Raw genomic sequence first — 12,638 nt, forward strand, 5'->3', positions numbered from 1 at the left:
GTGAGTTTCTGCAAGCAACTGGGGCACACTTCCTGTGCTTGACTCTACAGGGATTATTGTCTGCTATAAATGAAATACATGCTTAAAAAGGTCCAAGAGACTGTTAGACATTCCATAGCTATAATAAGTTATAGCTATGGAATGAAAACTGCAACGTTATCATAACTAGTACATGTAAAACAATGTTGGAGATACTTCCACTGCTACACCGCAGAAAAGGTATGTCTGAAAACAATATAAAAAGACTAATTCTGAGTAAATATGTACTTTATAATAGTGAAATTACCTGTCCATGCAGCAAGATAATTTCACTGGGAAAGATTTATTTAATTAAAATGGGTATATCTCGAAATGAGATGTATCCTGGGGGCGTAAAATGCGGGTTTTAAGTCAACATTACTGACAATGTAACCTTTAACAGCCAAAACACAACTATAGCATACTACATTTTAACAGAAAATGTCTGGTTTTAAGATGATTTTGCCGAGAGTGTAACAGCAACCCCGAAATAGACTCAATAAATTACTGTTTGATGATACATTTATTTATCCTATGTCTCAGACAAAAAAGACCAAGGGCTTGGTTTAAGATTTTAGTGAAAACTCCACTATCAAATATACGCAAATCACGCTTGACTCTAAACTTTCTTGTTAACAACCACGTAACTTTCAGTGTACGTCCTATCGAGGGAAGTAGATGACAGCGCATGCGCACACAATTGAGCGGCTCACACGTGAGTCGTCGGTTGGTCCATCAGTCCATCCAGTCCGGGTCTGTCCTCTGCTCTCAAACTTGTCCTGCACTCTCCCGTGCACAAGTGCAAGAATCTCCTGGACTCCCGGACTTCTCAGTCGGAACCAGTCTCGCAAGTTTTCAAGTGAGTGATTCACACACGCGCAGCAACAGCTGTCAGTTAGCTGTGTTAGCTCTGCAAGCTGACAGGAAACAGTCGCTTAACTTATAAACCCCCCTGCTTCTGTCTTTGGGCGGTTTTCTTCTTTCTACTTCTATTTTGGCCCGTTTTCTAGCTTCTGTTGTGAGTCATTGTTGCTTCAGTGTCATTGTACGGGCGAGTGTCACTAACTCAAAGCTCCTGACCTGCAGTGTGACCACCAACATGCACGGTCACTGCACACACTGCTTTAACATTCGACAACCTTCGTTTTTATCGCGTATCTTAACTTTTATTTTCTATTGAGTTAATGTTTTGTTTATGTTTATTGTCTTGGTCGTTGTACATTGTACAAACTTATCAACAAAATGAATTAAAGCCAATGTTATTGTGAAGTTTTATGTTAATTTGAAGAGATCAGCTCTAACTAAACATGGGTTTGCTGAGTCTTACAAACACCACAGATATAGTGTAGTATAATGTTGACCGCTGTAGCCCTGTGTATTGTCCTGAGTGACCTTTATAATCATTTACCGGCACTGACAGAAAGTCAAAAGTCTGTCTCCCTGATGGAACTCAAATGAGTCCTGGTCTGCCTCTTTGACCTTTGCCCTCTGATGACTTGTCTTATGATGCTGAGGGTCAACTTAATTAAGATGTCATGTCGTCATGTGTGATTGATTTATTTGTCTGTGTCCTGTCAGTCATGACTGTAGTCCGATTCTACGGCAACAAGGAGAAGGGGCGTGGCTTCCAGCGTGCAGTCAAGCAGTACCCGCAGCTGTCCATCGAGTCTGAGCTGTGCTACAATGTGGAGCTGACAGGTAATAGCAGATGTGATGACTGTCAATTAAATCATGCTGCATTGTCAATGTGCCCTGATGCATCTGCCATGTTCCACCCAGGCTGTGAGAGTCTCAATGCTGAGCAGAAGGAGGTTCTCCTCTGGTTGTTCTCGCCAGCAATGCATGCTGAGCCACTGGCCGAAAAACCGAATCTCGTTGAAGGCAGTGGAGAGAAACTGGTGGAGATCGGACCCAGGTAGCTCCTCTCTGAGTAAAACCCCTGACTGCTTCAGTCGATCTTCTTTTAGAACACGGAAGTGTTTTGCTTTTGAGTGCAGCGCCTTATTGAATATCCTCACATGAGGCTGTAACAGGCTCACAGTGACGGACTGGTCTGCATAGATAATGGTAATCCAATCATGAGCAGGGCTCAGTCAATACTCTACCTGTTGTCTCTATTGAGGAAAAAGTGGTCTTCAAGAAACTTGATCTTGTTTCAAATATTTTCATGTATTGCAATAGACCGTTTTGTAATGGAAAATGAATGGACACATATCAAGGATTCTCAAAGAAGTGTAGTATTCAGTCCAGGGCCCACATTAGTGCTAATATGAGACCGTATGGCAACAATTTGTCTTTGAGTAGCAGAGTAAGAACTTGCTGACTGTAGTGTAAACTGAAGAAAAAAAGGCTTGAGTTGCATTCATACATGTTGTTAGCAATGTTAAATTTCTTATTTCTATCAACTGTGCATTTATTTTCTAACGTAACCTCCTTTGTCCTTTCAGAACCACGATATTTTTTATATATATATATAAAAAAGGCAATTTAAAGTATGTTTTTGATCCTTCTTATCCCAGATAGTACTGCACCCTGACAATAGCGCAGATGTTGAGATTTTAAGTTTCCAATTAGAATTATTTGATCCCGTTTCTTCAGGTTGAACTTCTCTACTGCTTGGTCCACAAACGCTGTGTCCATCTGCCAGAGTGCCGGCCTTGCTAATGTCACTCGGGTGGAACTGTCACGCAGGTTTCTCATCAAGGTTTGTCTAAATGATCTTATCATTACACTGTTTTAACTTGCAATTTTAGCCTTTCATGTAAAGTGCTGCTTCTTTTCAGCCAAAAAATGAGAAGATTGAGAAGCTGAATGGCGAGATACAGAAACTGATCGAGTGTCTGTATGACGGCATGACAGAGTGTATCTACCCACATCCCATCACTTCCTTCAGTGTCAAAACCAAACCTCAGCCGGTGTTTGAGGTGGACATTTTAGGACAAGGTCGAGCTGCGTTAGAAAAGGCCAACGATGACCTGGGTAAGAGAGTCAACTTGATATTCTCTGCTGGTGCTTTTCTCTATACAATATACAATATAAAAAGACTCATTCTGGGTAAATATGTACTTTATAATAGTGAAATTATATGTCCATGCAGCAAGATAATTTCTCTGGGAAAGATTTATTTAATTAAAATGGGTATATCTTTTCTCTATTTCTTCAGTAACACCTTATACACCTCTCTTCTTTTTCCTTTCAAGCTGTTCTGAGTTTGTTCTCCGAGCTGGTCGAGGTAGTCAAGTCACATGCTGAACGTGATTTGGTGGCTGCTTTGTCATGGGACTCCAATGAGGCTCCCAGTGATCTAACCAGGCATGTGTGTGATAAATGGAACGTGACCACAATTAAAGTGGAACGGCTACACATGCTTGCTACACAAGTTTTTTTATTTTTTCCTATTTTCTTTGTGAGCCACGTTTCTCTATAGATGGTTGATGATCACTGTGTGTTTCCTGCGGCAGAATGTGCTGTTCCCGTTCATCATCTGCTCTATTCAAACTCACAAGTGAAAATCAGCCCTTTATTTCTGTGTTTCAGCTCCAGCTCAACTGATGCATTGAAAACATAATTATACCAATTGTTTTCAAGCTTTCTAGGCTCTCACTTCACTGACTTGTGTCTCATAGAGGATTTATTTATAGCATGTGTTATTAATCAGCGCACGATTCATTTTCCCAAAGGAGTTAGTTATTCCTCTTTGTATTTTTCCTCTTTATTTTCTGCAATAACATTTCTCTTCACAACGTGAATACCTTATGGGCTTTGTGCATAGCTCTGTAGTTTGGTGCCCATGGAGCTATGTTGAGTCATCCTGAGTTGCCCATAAGCACTTGTGTGGTCGGCATTTCACCTGAGAATGAGTCCTCAAATGCATGCATGTGTGCTGTGTGAGGCAGCATGGGGTGGGTCTGGTGGTCTATGTGAGAGAAGTAGAATCTGCTGCTACTGAGAGAAGCAGTGAACAGAGTTTTCTCAGACCCTGACTTCACAGTTGTTTTTAACCAGTGTCGGCTTGGAAGAGGCATTTAAAATGGCTGCTCAGTTTTTATCAACACATCAGTCTTGTGTGTCTTGTGTGGTAATTGAACACAACTACCGTTTATCTCTCACACACACACACACATATTTCTATTATGACTTCCAACATAATCTCTTCCTGGAAGTCTACCCTTAAGTGACCGATTCTCACACTTAAGCTAATAAAAGTCTGTTATTAAGTATGCATTGTGACACTAAGGTAGCGCCTAAAATCAAGTGTTGCATGCTTGTGCTGTGTGGAGATATGTTACTGTTATTGGTATTGAATTATGGTCCAAAAATGCATGTTGAAGTACTTCAAGCTGGCATGTTTACTGCTTATGTTGCTCATGTTCTTTCCGTCAGTTTTTCAGTGAAGTGTGACCCTCTGTGCAGGCCTGGCATTTGACTCCTGGGATTTGGACTTCTACACTTCAATGTTCCAGAGGATTAAGAGGAATCCCACTAGTGTGGAGTGTTTTGACCTGGCACAGTCCAACAGGTATACTCAACAGCACAGGGTCCTGCCTTGTAAAGGCACTGAATAATTCACCCACATGTCTTTCTGATGGCTCAGCGAACACAGTCGTCACTGGTTCTTCCGCGGGCGAATGGTGATTGATGGCCAGGAGCAGAAGGATACGCTTTTCAGTCTCATAATGGCCACACAGCAGCACAGCAATCAGAACAATGTGATCAAGTTCTGCGACAACAGCAGGTTTTCTTGGAAACAACTGCAAACACACACGAGTGTGTGTCCTAGTTGTGTTTCATATTCCACCTTATTCCTGTGATCAGCGGTATCAAAGGTGCAGAACTGGAGTGTTTCTACCCCAAAGAGACGTCTGAAGCCAGTCCGTATGAGACACGACCGTCGCTCCGACACGTCATCTTCACCGCTGAGACACACAACTTTCCGACTGGTTTGTACAGATGAAAAAAAATCTCATACAAATGTCATGCTTATTGTCATATAAAACCCCTGAAATCACATCATTCCAGGCGTAGCACCTTTCAGTGGTGCCACCACTGGGACCGGAGGTCGAATTAGAGACGTGCAGAGTGCTGGACGCGGAGGACACGTCATCGCCGGCACTGCTGGATACTGCTTCGGCAATCTGCACATTCCTGGTACTAAAGTTGATACGCTTGTACCACAAGATATATCAAGACTTTTATTACATGGCTTTCTCTCTCCTAGGGTACAGTTTGCCATGGGAGTGTGAGGGAGACGCTTGGGAGTATCCATCCAGCTTTGCATCTCCACTGCAGGTGGCTATTGAAGCCAGTGATGGAGCCTCTGACTACGGGAACAAGTTTGGAGAACCTGTGCTGTCAGGTAGGATGTACTGTGTGACTGCATTCAACTCTGAGTAGGGTTTGTTTGCGATAAATTCCGTTTACAATATCAGTCTTAGTTTTCATTTGGGTTTCGTGGATCCGGTTTCCAAGAGGTGTTGACATAAGTGTTACCTTCTGGTTTAGCGCATTTATCAACACAACAACAAGGTTGAGTGATTTTACATGTTGTGTCTCAATGTCACTGCAGTCCCAGCAACATACTAGTAATTATTATTTGTTTTGCTTATTTCAGTTGTTGTTTTTTTAAATGATTTCAGGTTGTGAAAATCAGAATTGAGATTTTTCCAGAAAAAAACAAAAGCAAAGCTTCATGTTGTGTAAATGTTTTTAATGTAACACCTGTGATGAGCACCGACCGTGGCCTGCCTTCTAGGTTTTGCGCGTTCCTTTGGCATGCGCTTGCCTAACGGAGAGCGTCGAGAGTGGATCAAGCCCATCATGTTCAGCGGCGGCCTGGGTTCCATTGAAGATTCTCACATAAAGAAGGAGGAGGCGCAGACCGGTGATGTTTTTTCCCTTCTTAATGTGGTGAAGCTTAAAATGAACCCGTTTTAGCAATGACTCAATGCGCTCATCGATCAGCAATGCAAGTGGTGAAGATCGGCGGGCCTGTTTACAGGATCGGCGTGGGAGGAGGGGCAGCTTCCTCTGTGCAAGTACGGCTGCTGAATCTGTCTGTGATCAGTAAAGGTCACCTGCACACAGGATGTCAGTGGATGAGCCTCTGTTTCTGGGCAGGTCCAGGGAGACAACTCCAGCGACCGAGATCTGGGTGCAGTGCAGAGAGGGGATGCCGAGATGGAGCAGAAGATGAATCGGGCTTTGAGGGCTTGTCTGGAAAGAAGTGGTGGAAATCCAATTTGCAGCATCCATGATCAGGGAGCCGGAGGAAATGGTGTTAACAACTCTCCTTCTTTATACTAACAGAGTTATAATAGCACATGCTTCAAGCCCTGCACTCTCTCTGTCTCCAGGTAATGTCCTGAAGGAGCTGAGTGAGCCAGCAGGCGCCATCATCTACTGCAGCCGATTCATGGTAATCAGAACATTCTCTGCAGCTGAGCTGTTCAAATGTCTAAGTGGATCTGTCAAAATATTGCCACACTACACCAATATTACTCTTTTTCTGTTTGGGTGAGATGTGTGTGTTTTTGGTTATTAAATGTTTGATATATTCTGGTTGATCAATATTGACTTGTGGGCCTCTTTGCTAAATAGAATTAATTTCCCCAGAGGCACTACAGAGGAACATTGAGAACTCTTCTATTTTTCTTTCTTTTGTAGAAAGGTGACCCCACTCTTAGTGTGCTGGAGCTGTGGGGTGCAGAGTATCAAGAGAGCAACGCTCTGCTGCTGCAACCTTCAGACAAGGATTTCCTGGAGAAAGTTTGTCGAAGAGAGAAATGTCCCGTCGACTTTGTGGGAAACATCACTGGGGATGGCAAGGTGCGTTTGGCACTCGTTTGAGTCTGTCCTGAGAAATGGTTGTATTTTTCCTATCAAACTATCACAGCGTGCATCATCATTTCACCACTGGCAACACATGCCTGAATTTAAGAGAATGGTTTGACTCATAAAGATTGAAGTATGTCAGTGCATAATTCAGTTATTAGGGCTGTGGATTGGCTGGTGGCAGTACATTGAGGGTGATGAAGTATCAGAATATTTGTTCATAAGTGAAAAAATGAACTTTAAATCACTTTAATTCAGACGCGTTTTACATACCTCTTCAAGGTGGCAAAAATAGAGAAACCTTGCTGAATGCAGCAATTATTCTGTCATAAGGGCAACTGAAAAACATTTGTTTTGAGACGGTGAACCGCTAGAGACAGTACTGTGTCCTTGAAATATTTACATACTGTAGTGGGACTCCGAGACAGAGAGCACTGCATTTGTGAAAGTTTCCAATCCGGATATTTTGAAAAGTTTCAGAAATGAACGCTACACCTGACTCCAAAACGGCGACACCCGAGAAAAGCTGTTCATTTAGCTCAGTGAAATTAATAATTATTTTCTATCATTCCGAATTTCACGCTCAGACCGGTGGGTGTTGCTAAATGTCAGCTACGCTAACAGCCTGCTGCGCTAACAGCCTGCGGCTGAGGAACCAGGGGTCTCACATGACTGATGATTGAAAGAACCTCCACAGCAGACATGCCACCGCTTAGTGAGTAGGGAGGAATGTATGCATCACAAACAGCAGGGCTTCATCAGAGCACCAGCTGTCACATGTGTTCAGTTACAGTGATTGGCAGTGACAGGTAGTGATATTTATATATTCACAGATCAGGTTCGGGCGATTTCAGCCTGGTCGGTGAATACCGATCACTGTTCGATTGAGCATCCCTACTATTATTATAAGAAGGGAACAAATCACATAATGCATGAAACATGCAATATTTTGTGCATGAAAAGAAGTTAGTTGTGATGGTCCCTTTTGACCCTCAGTTACATTTCGCCAACACACAAGAGGACAGAAGACATTAACTTCATGAAAACACATCTTTTATTTACGCTTTTATTAACGTATAATTGTTTTACTGCCACTTTAAAGTTCTCAGTGAAGACATTTTGTTTGTCCTTTAATCTTTTGGTTACTAACTGACTAATGTACTTCCCAGATTGTGCTGGTTGATGACGAGTCAAAGGGTGAAAGTGGTCGCAGTCGGAATCCAGTAGACCTGCAGTTAGAGTGGGTTCTTGGGAAAATGCCACAGAAGGAGTTCAGGATGGAGCTGCTCCCGGTGACTCATCAGTCCCTGGTTCTGCCTGCTGGGCTGACGGTCCGAGATGCTCTGGACAGAGTTCTGCGTTTGCCTGCTGTAGCTTCCAAACGCTACCTGACCAACAAGGTGTGTCTTTAACTTCGCAGCTTTGTCTGGCGGGGTCTATTTTTAGGAACTTAATGAGCATCTGTGTCCCCACAGGTTGACCGATCGGTGACTGGGTTGGTTGCCCAGCAACAGTGTGTCGGCCCGCTTCACACACCAATGGCAGATGTGGCTGTCGTCGCCCTGTCGCCGTTCAGCCTTCAGGGGGCAGCGACCGCTATTGGAGAGCAGCCAATTAAATCTCTTGTGTGTCCGTCTGCGGGGGCTCGCATGGCTGTGGGAGAAGCTCTGACCAATTTGGTGTTTGCTCTTATCACAGATCTGAAGGTGAGATGATTAAATGCATCTGTGTGGGTTGTCGTATGTAATGAATGCCATTGTGACTCCTACACTGTGACATTTTTAGATCACAAATGAGAATGTTTTCTCTTTGTGGCTCATCAAACAAGTCCCAGTCCAGATTCCTCCAGTCCCTGTGTGTGTTTCAGGATGTGAAGTGTAGCGGTAACTGGATGTGGGCTGCCAAGCTGCCGGGTGAAGGCGCATGTCTTTGGGAGGCTTGCAAAGCCATGTGCGAGGTCATGAGTCAGTTGGGAGTCGCTGTAGATGGGGGCAAGGACTCTCTCAGCATGGCAGCCCGAGTGGGCACCGAGACGGTCAAAGCTCCAGGTACTCAACATCCGTTTGTCTGGGGTGTCCTGTGGGTGTGCCTCTCACTGGTGCTCTGTTTGTTTCAGGAGCTCTGGTCATCTCAGCTTATGCTGTCTGTCCAGACATCACTGCAACTGTTACTCCAGACCTGGAGGATCCAGATGGAAATGGTATCTTCTTTGCAGGAATAATTTTCATATTCACTTGAATTGATGATATGGTGATGAAAACAGTGGAAGAGAAATGACGGACACTTTTCCATTGTAAATATTGTCGTAATGTTGACCACTACTCAAAATAATTACCATCTTGTTTATCAGTCGTATTATAGAGAGACAATCTTTTTCTGTGGAAAGGTTCTAAACTAATTTACATGTGAGTGTTCTGTGTGCAGGTGTGTTGTTGTGGGTCCCTCTAAGTCCAGGTCATCATCGCCTCGGAGGATCGGCTCTGGCTCAGTGCTACAGTCAGCTGGGAGACTCGTGTCCTGACCTTGACCAGCCACAACTGTTCGCTGCCTGCTTCAGAACCACACAGACACTCATCCGAGGTCAGACTGCTTTGAGTATTTACTGGGAGCTCTGAGAAAGGGATCTCATGTTTTCTGTGGAGGACAAGAAAGGTCATGGTGGATAGTCCAGTGTTCAAGCATCATGGCCTCATGCATCCATGTATACTGCCAAAAATACAAAACACTTTAGTGGGAAGTGTTGTAGAATTTTCACTAAAAATGTGAACCAATTAAATTTAAACATTCTTTTTGCAAAGTGAACGTCATTATGAATGGCAACGTTGAGCGTGAGCTCAACCACCTTTTTTGGCAACGGCGCCATCTAGTGACATGATTATTTTTTGAGGTTCTGTTGCAGCTGTGTCGCCATGTTATTCAGTGTAGTGTGACTAAATATTTGACTTTCTTTCTGATACCTAGATCGTCTACTGAGTGCGGGACATGACATCAGTGATGGCGGTCTCATTTCCTGCCTCCTGGAAATGGCATTTGCAGGAAACCGTGGCATTGATGTCGACTTGTCCTCTAAAGGGGTTGCTGGTGAGTTAATGGTCAGCTGGTAATCCACATGCGCAGGTTGCAAGAACGTGAAAGCTGTGAGCGTTTTATCATCTGGTGTGCAGTCATGGACCTGCTGTTCAGTGAGGAGTTGGGTCTGGTTTTGGAGGTCTCTCAGGCCGATGAAGAAACAGTGTGTCAGAGGTACCATGAGGCGGGTGTTTCCTGTCTGAGTATCGGCACCACCAATGGTTTTGGACATGCTGCAATGGTAAGATATCAGCATGTTATTGTCCATCGTGTGATTATTTGTACACAACTTATCCGCCTCTCAGGTCAGCGTGCGAGTGGACGGGCAGGTGGTGCTGTGGGAATCTCTGCCACACCTCAGAAGTGTGTGGGAAGAAACCAGTTTCCAGTTGGAACGCCTCCAGGCCAATGAGCTCTGTGTCAGGCAGGAAGAAGAAGGCCTTTCCAAGAGGACAGAGCCTCACTTTAAGTTGACCTTTGACCCTTCTGAAAGCCCTATCAAACAGATACTGTGTGAGTAGTTTTGATTCAGAAAGCGTGTTTTTCTTTCACATTTACGGCATAATACATTACACTACAGTTAAGAGTTGCTGCCTAATCTTTTTCTTGTTTTCTCAACTCTTTTCATTGTTACGTAAACATGTTTTGTCATGTTTTCTTTTTCCTCTCTAAAATAGTTTATGTTTTGTGTTTGATTCGCCCTTGTGTTTGTCAGCAGGTGCGCAGCCCCGTGTTGCTGTAATCCGAGAGGAGGGCAGTAATGGAGACAGGGAGATGTCTGTTTCCCTGTACATGGCTGGCTTTGAGGTAAATGATGAGATGAGGCACATTGCTGTACTCATCATAAACAATGTAACCTGTGTGCAGGTGTGGGACGTCACCATGCAGGATCTGGGCTCTGGGTCTCTTACTCTGGAGCGGTTTAAGGCTGTCGTATTTGTTGGAGGTTTTAGCTTCGCTGATGTGCTGGGATCAGCCAAAGGTAGCGTATTGAATACCTCCATCAAATGCTTAACTTATCCTGACTTCTGGCTCTCATTTGTTAAAGGTTGGGCTGCCACTGTTGCATATAACCCCAAGGCCAAAGCAGAGTTTGATCGCTTCAGACAAAGAAGTGACACTCTGAGTCTGGGAGTGTGTAATGGCTGCCAGCTGCTGGCCCTGCTGGGATGGGTGGGCGAGAGTCAGGAGGGAGCAGGTGAGAGATTGTCAGAGAGGGAATCTCTGACCCGAGAAGATGAGGAAGATCTTCAGCTTCTCAATCGGTTTCCTTCACTTCTTTCCCTTCCAGCCTCCGATGTGGTCCTGACCCATAATAAGTCTGGCAGGTTTGAGTCAAGATTTGTCTGCGTTGGTATCCAAGCGTCTCCATCTGTGTGGCTCAGAGGCATGGAAGGCTCCTCCCTTGGAGTTTGGGTCGCACATGGAGAAGGTTGGACTAAGTTATATACCTTGACGTACTTTGCCTCTGCGCTCTATAGTCTGAAAATTACCATAATTCTGTTCACATCTGTTTGGAAGTGCTCCAATGAGCTCTGAACTCTGCTTGACGTACATTGAACAACATTCTTTGCGCTTGTATCCAGATGATTTTTTGAAATTTTTGTTTCATTGTTTATTTCCATCCCTATCATTTATTCTCCTTCATCATTGATATTTTGGTGATGACACTGTATAATGCAGTGCAACTGGAATATGTGCACTTAAAATGTAAAGCAAGTTTATATGTCTATAACTTGAATTTGTTATTTGCATTGGTCAATTATTCTTATCTGTAATTCAGCTGTAAAAGTCTTATTTCAATTGAGCTTGGGCTTCATTTCATAACACAAATCATTCACCTCCCCACAAGGACATACTTAAGTATTGAAAAAGAATCATATAATAATAATATTCTATATTTACTGTCCTACAAATTATTCTGAAAAAAAATGTGTGTGAAACTTTGGAAACCCACCTGCTGTGTTGACTTCTCTGTTTGCTGTTATCAGGAGTTGTGTCAGCTATTGGTTTTTCTGCCCACACAGGTCTGATGCAATTCCGTAGCTCCCACGCTCTGGATCAGGTCATCGCAGGCGGCTTTGCTCCTCTCCGTTACCTGAATGACCAGGGTCAGCCTACTGAAGAGTACCCTCTGAACCCGAATGGCTCGCCGCTGGGTATCGCAGGGCTGTGCTCTAGGGACGGCCGACACTTGGCCATGATGCCTCACCCGGAGCGCTGCACTTTGGACTGGCAGTGGCCCTGGGCTCCTCGGAACTTCAGGGCCTCTCTCAACCCATCTCCCTGGCTCTACATGTTCAAGAATGCAGTTGCCTGGTGCAGCAGCACACACTGATGGTACCACAACTGCAGCCTTCGGATTAAATCGCAGTTGTGCCTATGACCGTGTGAAAACACTGTTACCGTTTGAAAAGTTACTGAGACACAGTTCATGATGTTGACACGCAACCGTAATTTCATTGAATTCAATTGCTAATAAAAACATATGCAACACCAAGTTGTACTGAGTTATGCAGAGGTGTTGGGACCAGGAGCTGTGTTTCAGTGATGGGGAGTTTCTTCAGTGTGGAGCAGCGCTGCTGCTGCTGACTGTCCCCTTAGAGAGGTTTGTCTCTCTGTGAGCGCAGCAACATGCCTGAGAGGTCTTTTCCACAAATCCAGACAGGAATGAGTTAAAGCATTTATTCAGCAACAGGAATAAAATAAATATTCACCCT

At 44.0% G+C, this 12,638-nt stretch overlaps 1 protein-coding gene across 2 annotated transcripts; it reads left to right on the forward strand.

The window, feature by feature from the left end:
- The first annotated feature begins 85 nt into the window (after positions 1-85).
- On the forward strand, positions 86-12,383 carry pfas (phosphoribosylformylglycinamidine synthase). 2 transcript variants are annotated; one of them, XM_053879611.1, is made up of 29 exons: positions 86-219; positions 673-877; positions 1,597-1,716; positions 1,798-1,933; positions 2,617-2,722; positions 2,802-2,997; positions 4,432-4,537; positions 4,613-4,753; positions 4,834-4,958; positions 5,038-5,166; positions 5,237-5,374; positions 5,771-5,899; positions 5,980-6,053; positions 6,136-6,292; positions 6,372-6,433; positions 6,682-6,843; positions 8,019-8,249; positions 8,325-8,555; positions 8,717-8,897; positions 8,966-9,049; positions 9,274-9,429; positions 9,811-9,930; positions 10,014-10,159; positions 10,224-10,431; positions 10,637-10,725; positions 10,786-10,900; positions 10,967-11,116; positions 11,210-11,350; positions 11,946-12,383. In XM_053879611.1, exons 2-29 carry the CDS (start codon positions 697-699, stop codon positions 12,254-12,256), a joined length of 4,125 nt encoding a protein of 1,374 aa, XP_053735586.1. In that variant the 5' UTR covers positions 86-219; positions 673-696; the 3' UTR covers positions 12,257-12,383. The 2 variants fall into 2 exon arrangements, with proteins under 2 accessions (XP_053735586.1, XP_053735576.1); XM_053879601.1 differs by having other exon boundaries at positions 87-219; positions 10,634-10,725.
- The last annotated feature ends 255 nt before the right edge of the window (positions 12,384-12,638 follow it).

Source organism: Synchiropus splendidus, chromosome 1 (assembly GCF_027744825.2).
Source record: "Synchiropus splendidus isolate RoL2022-P1 chromosome 1, RoL_Sspl_1.0, whole genome shotgun sequence".
Lineage (NCBI taxonomy): Eukaryota > Metazoa > Chordata > Actinopteri > Syngnathiformes > Callionymidae > Synchiropus > Synchiropus splendidus.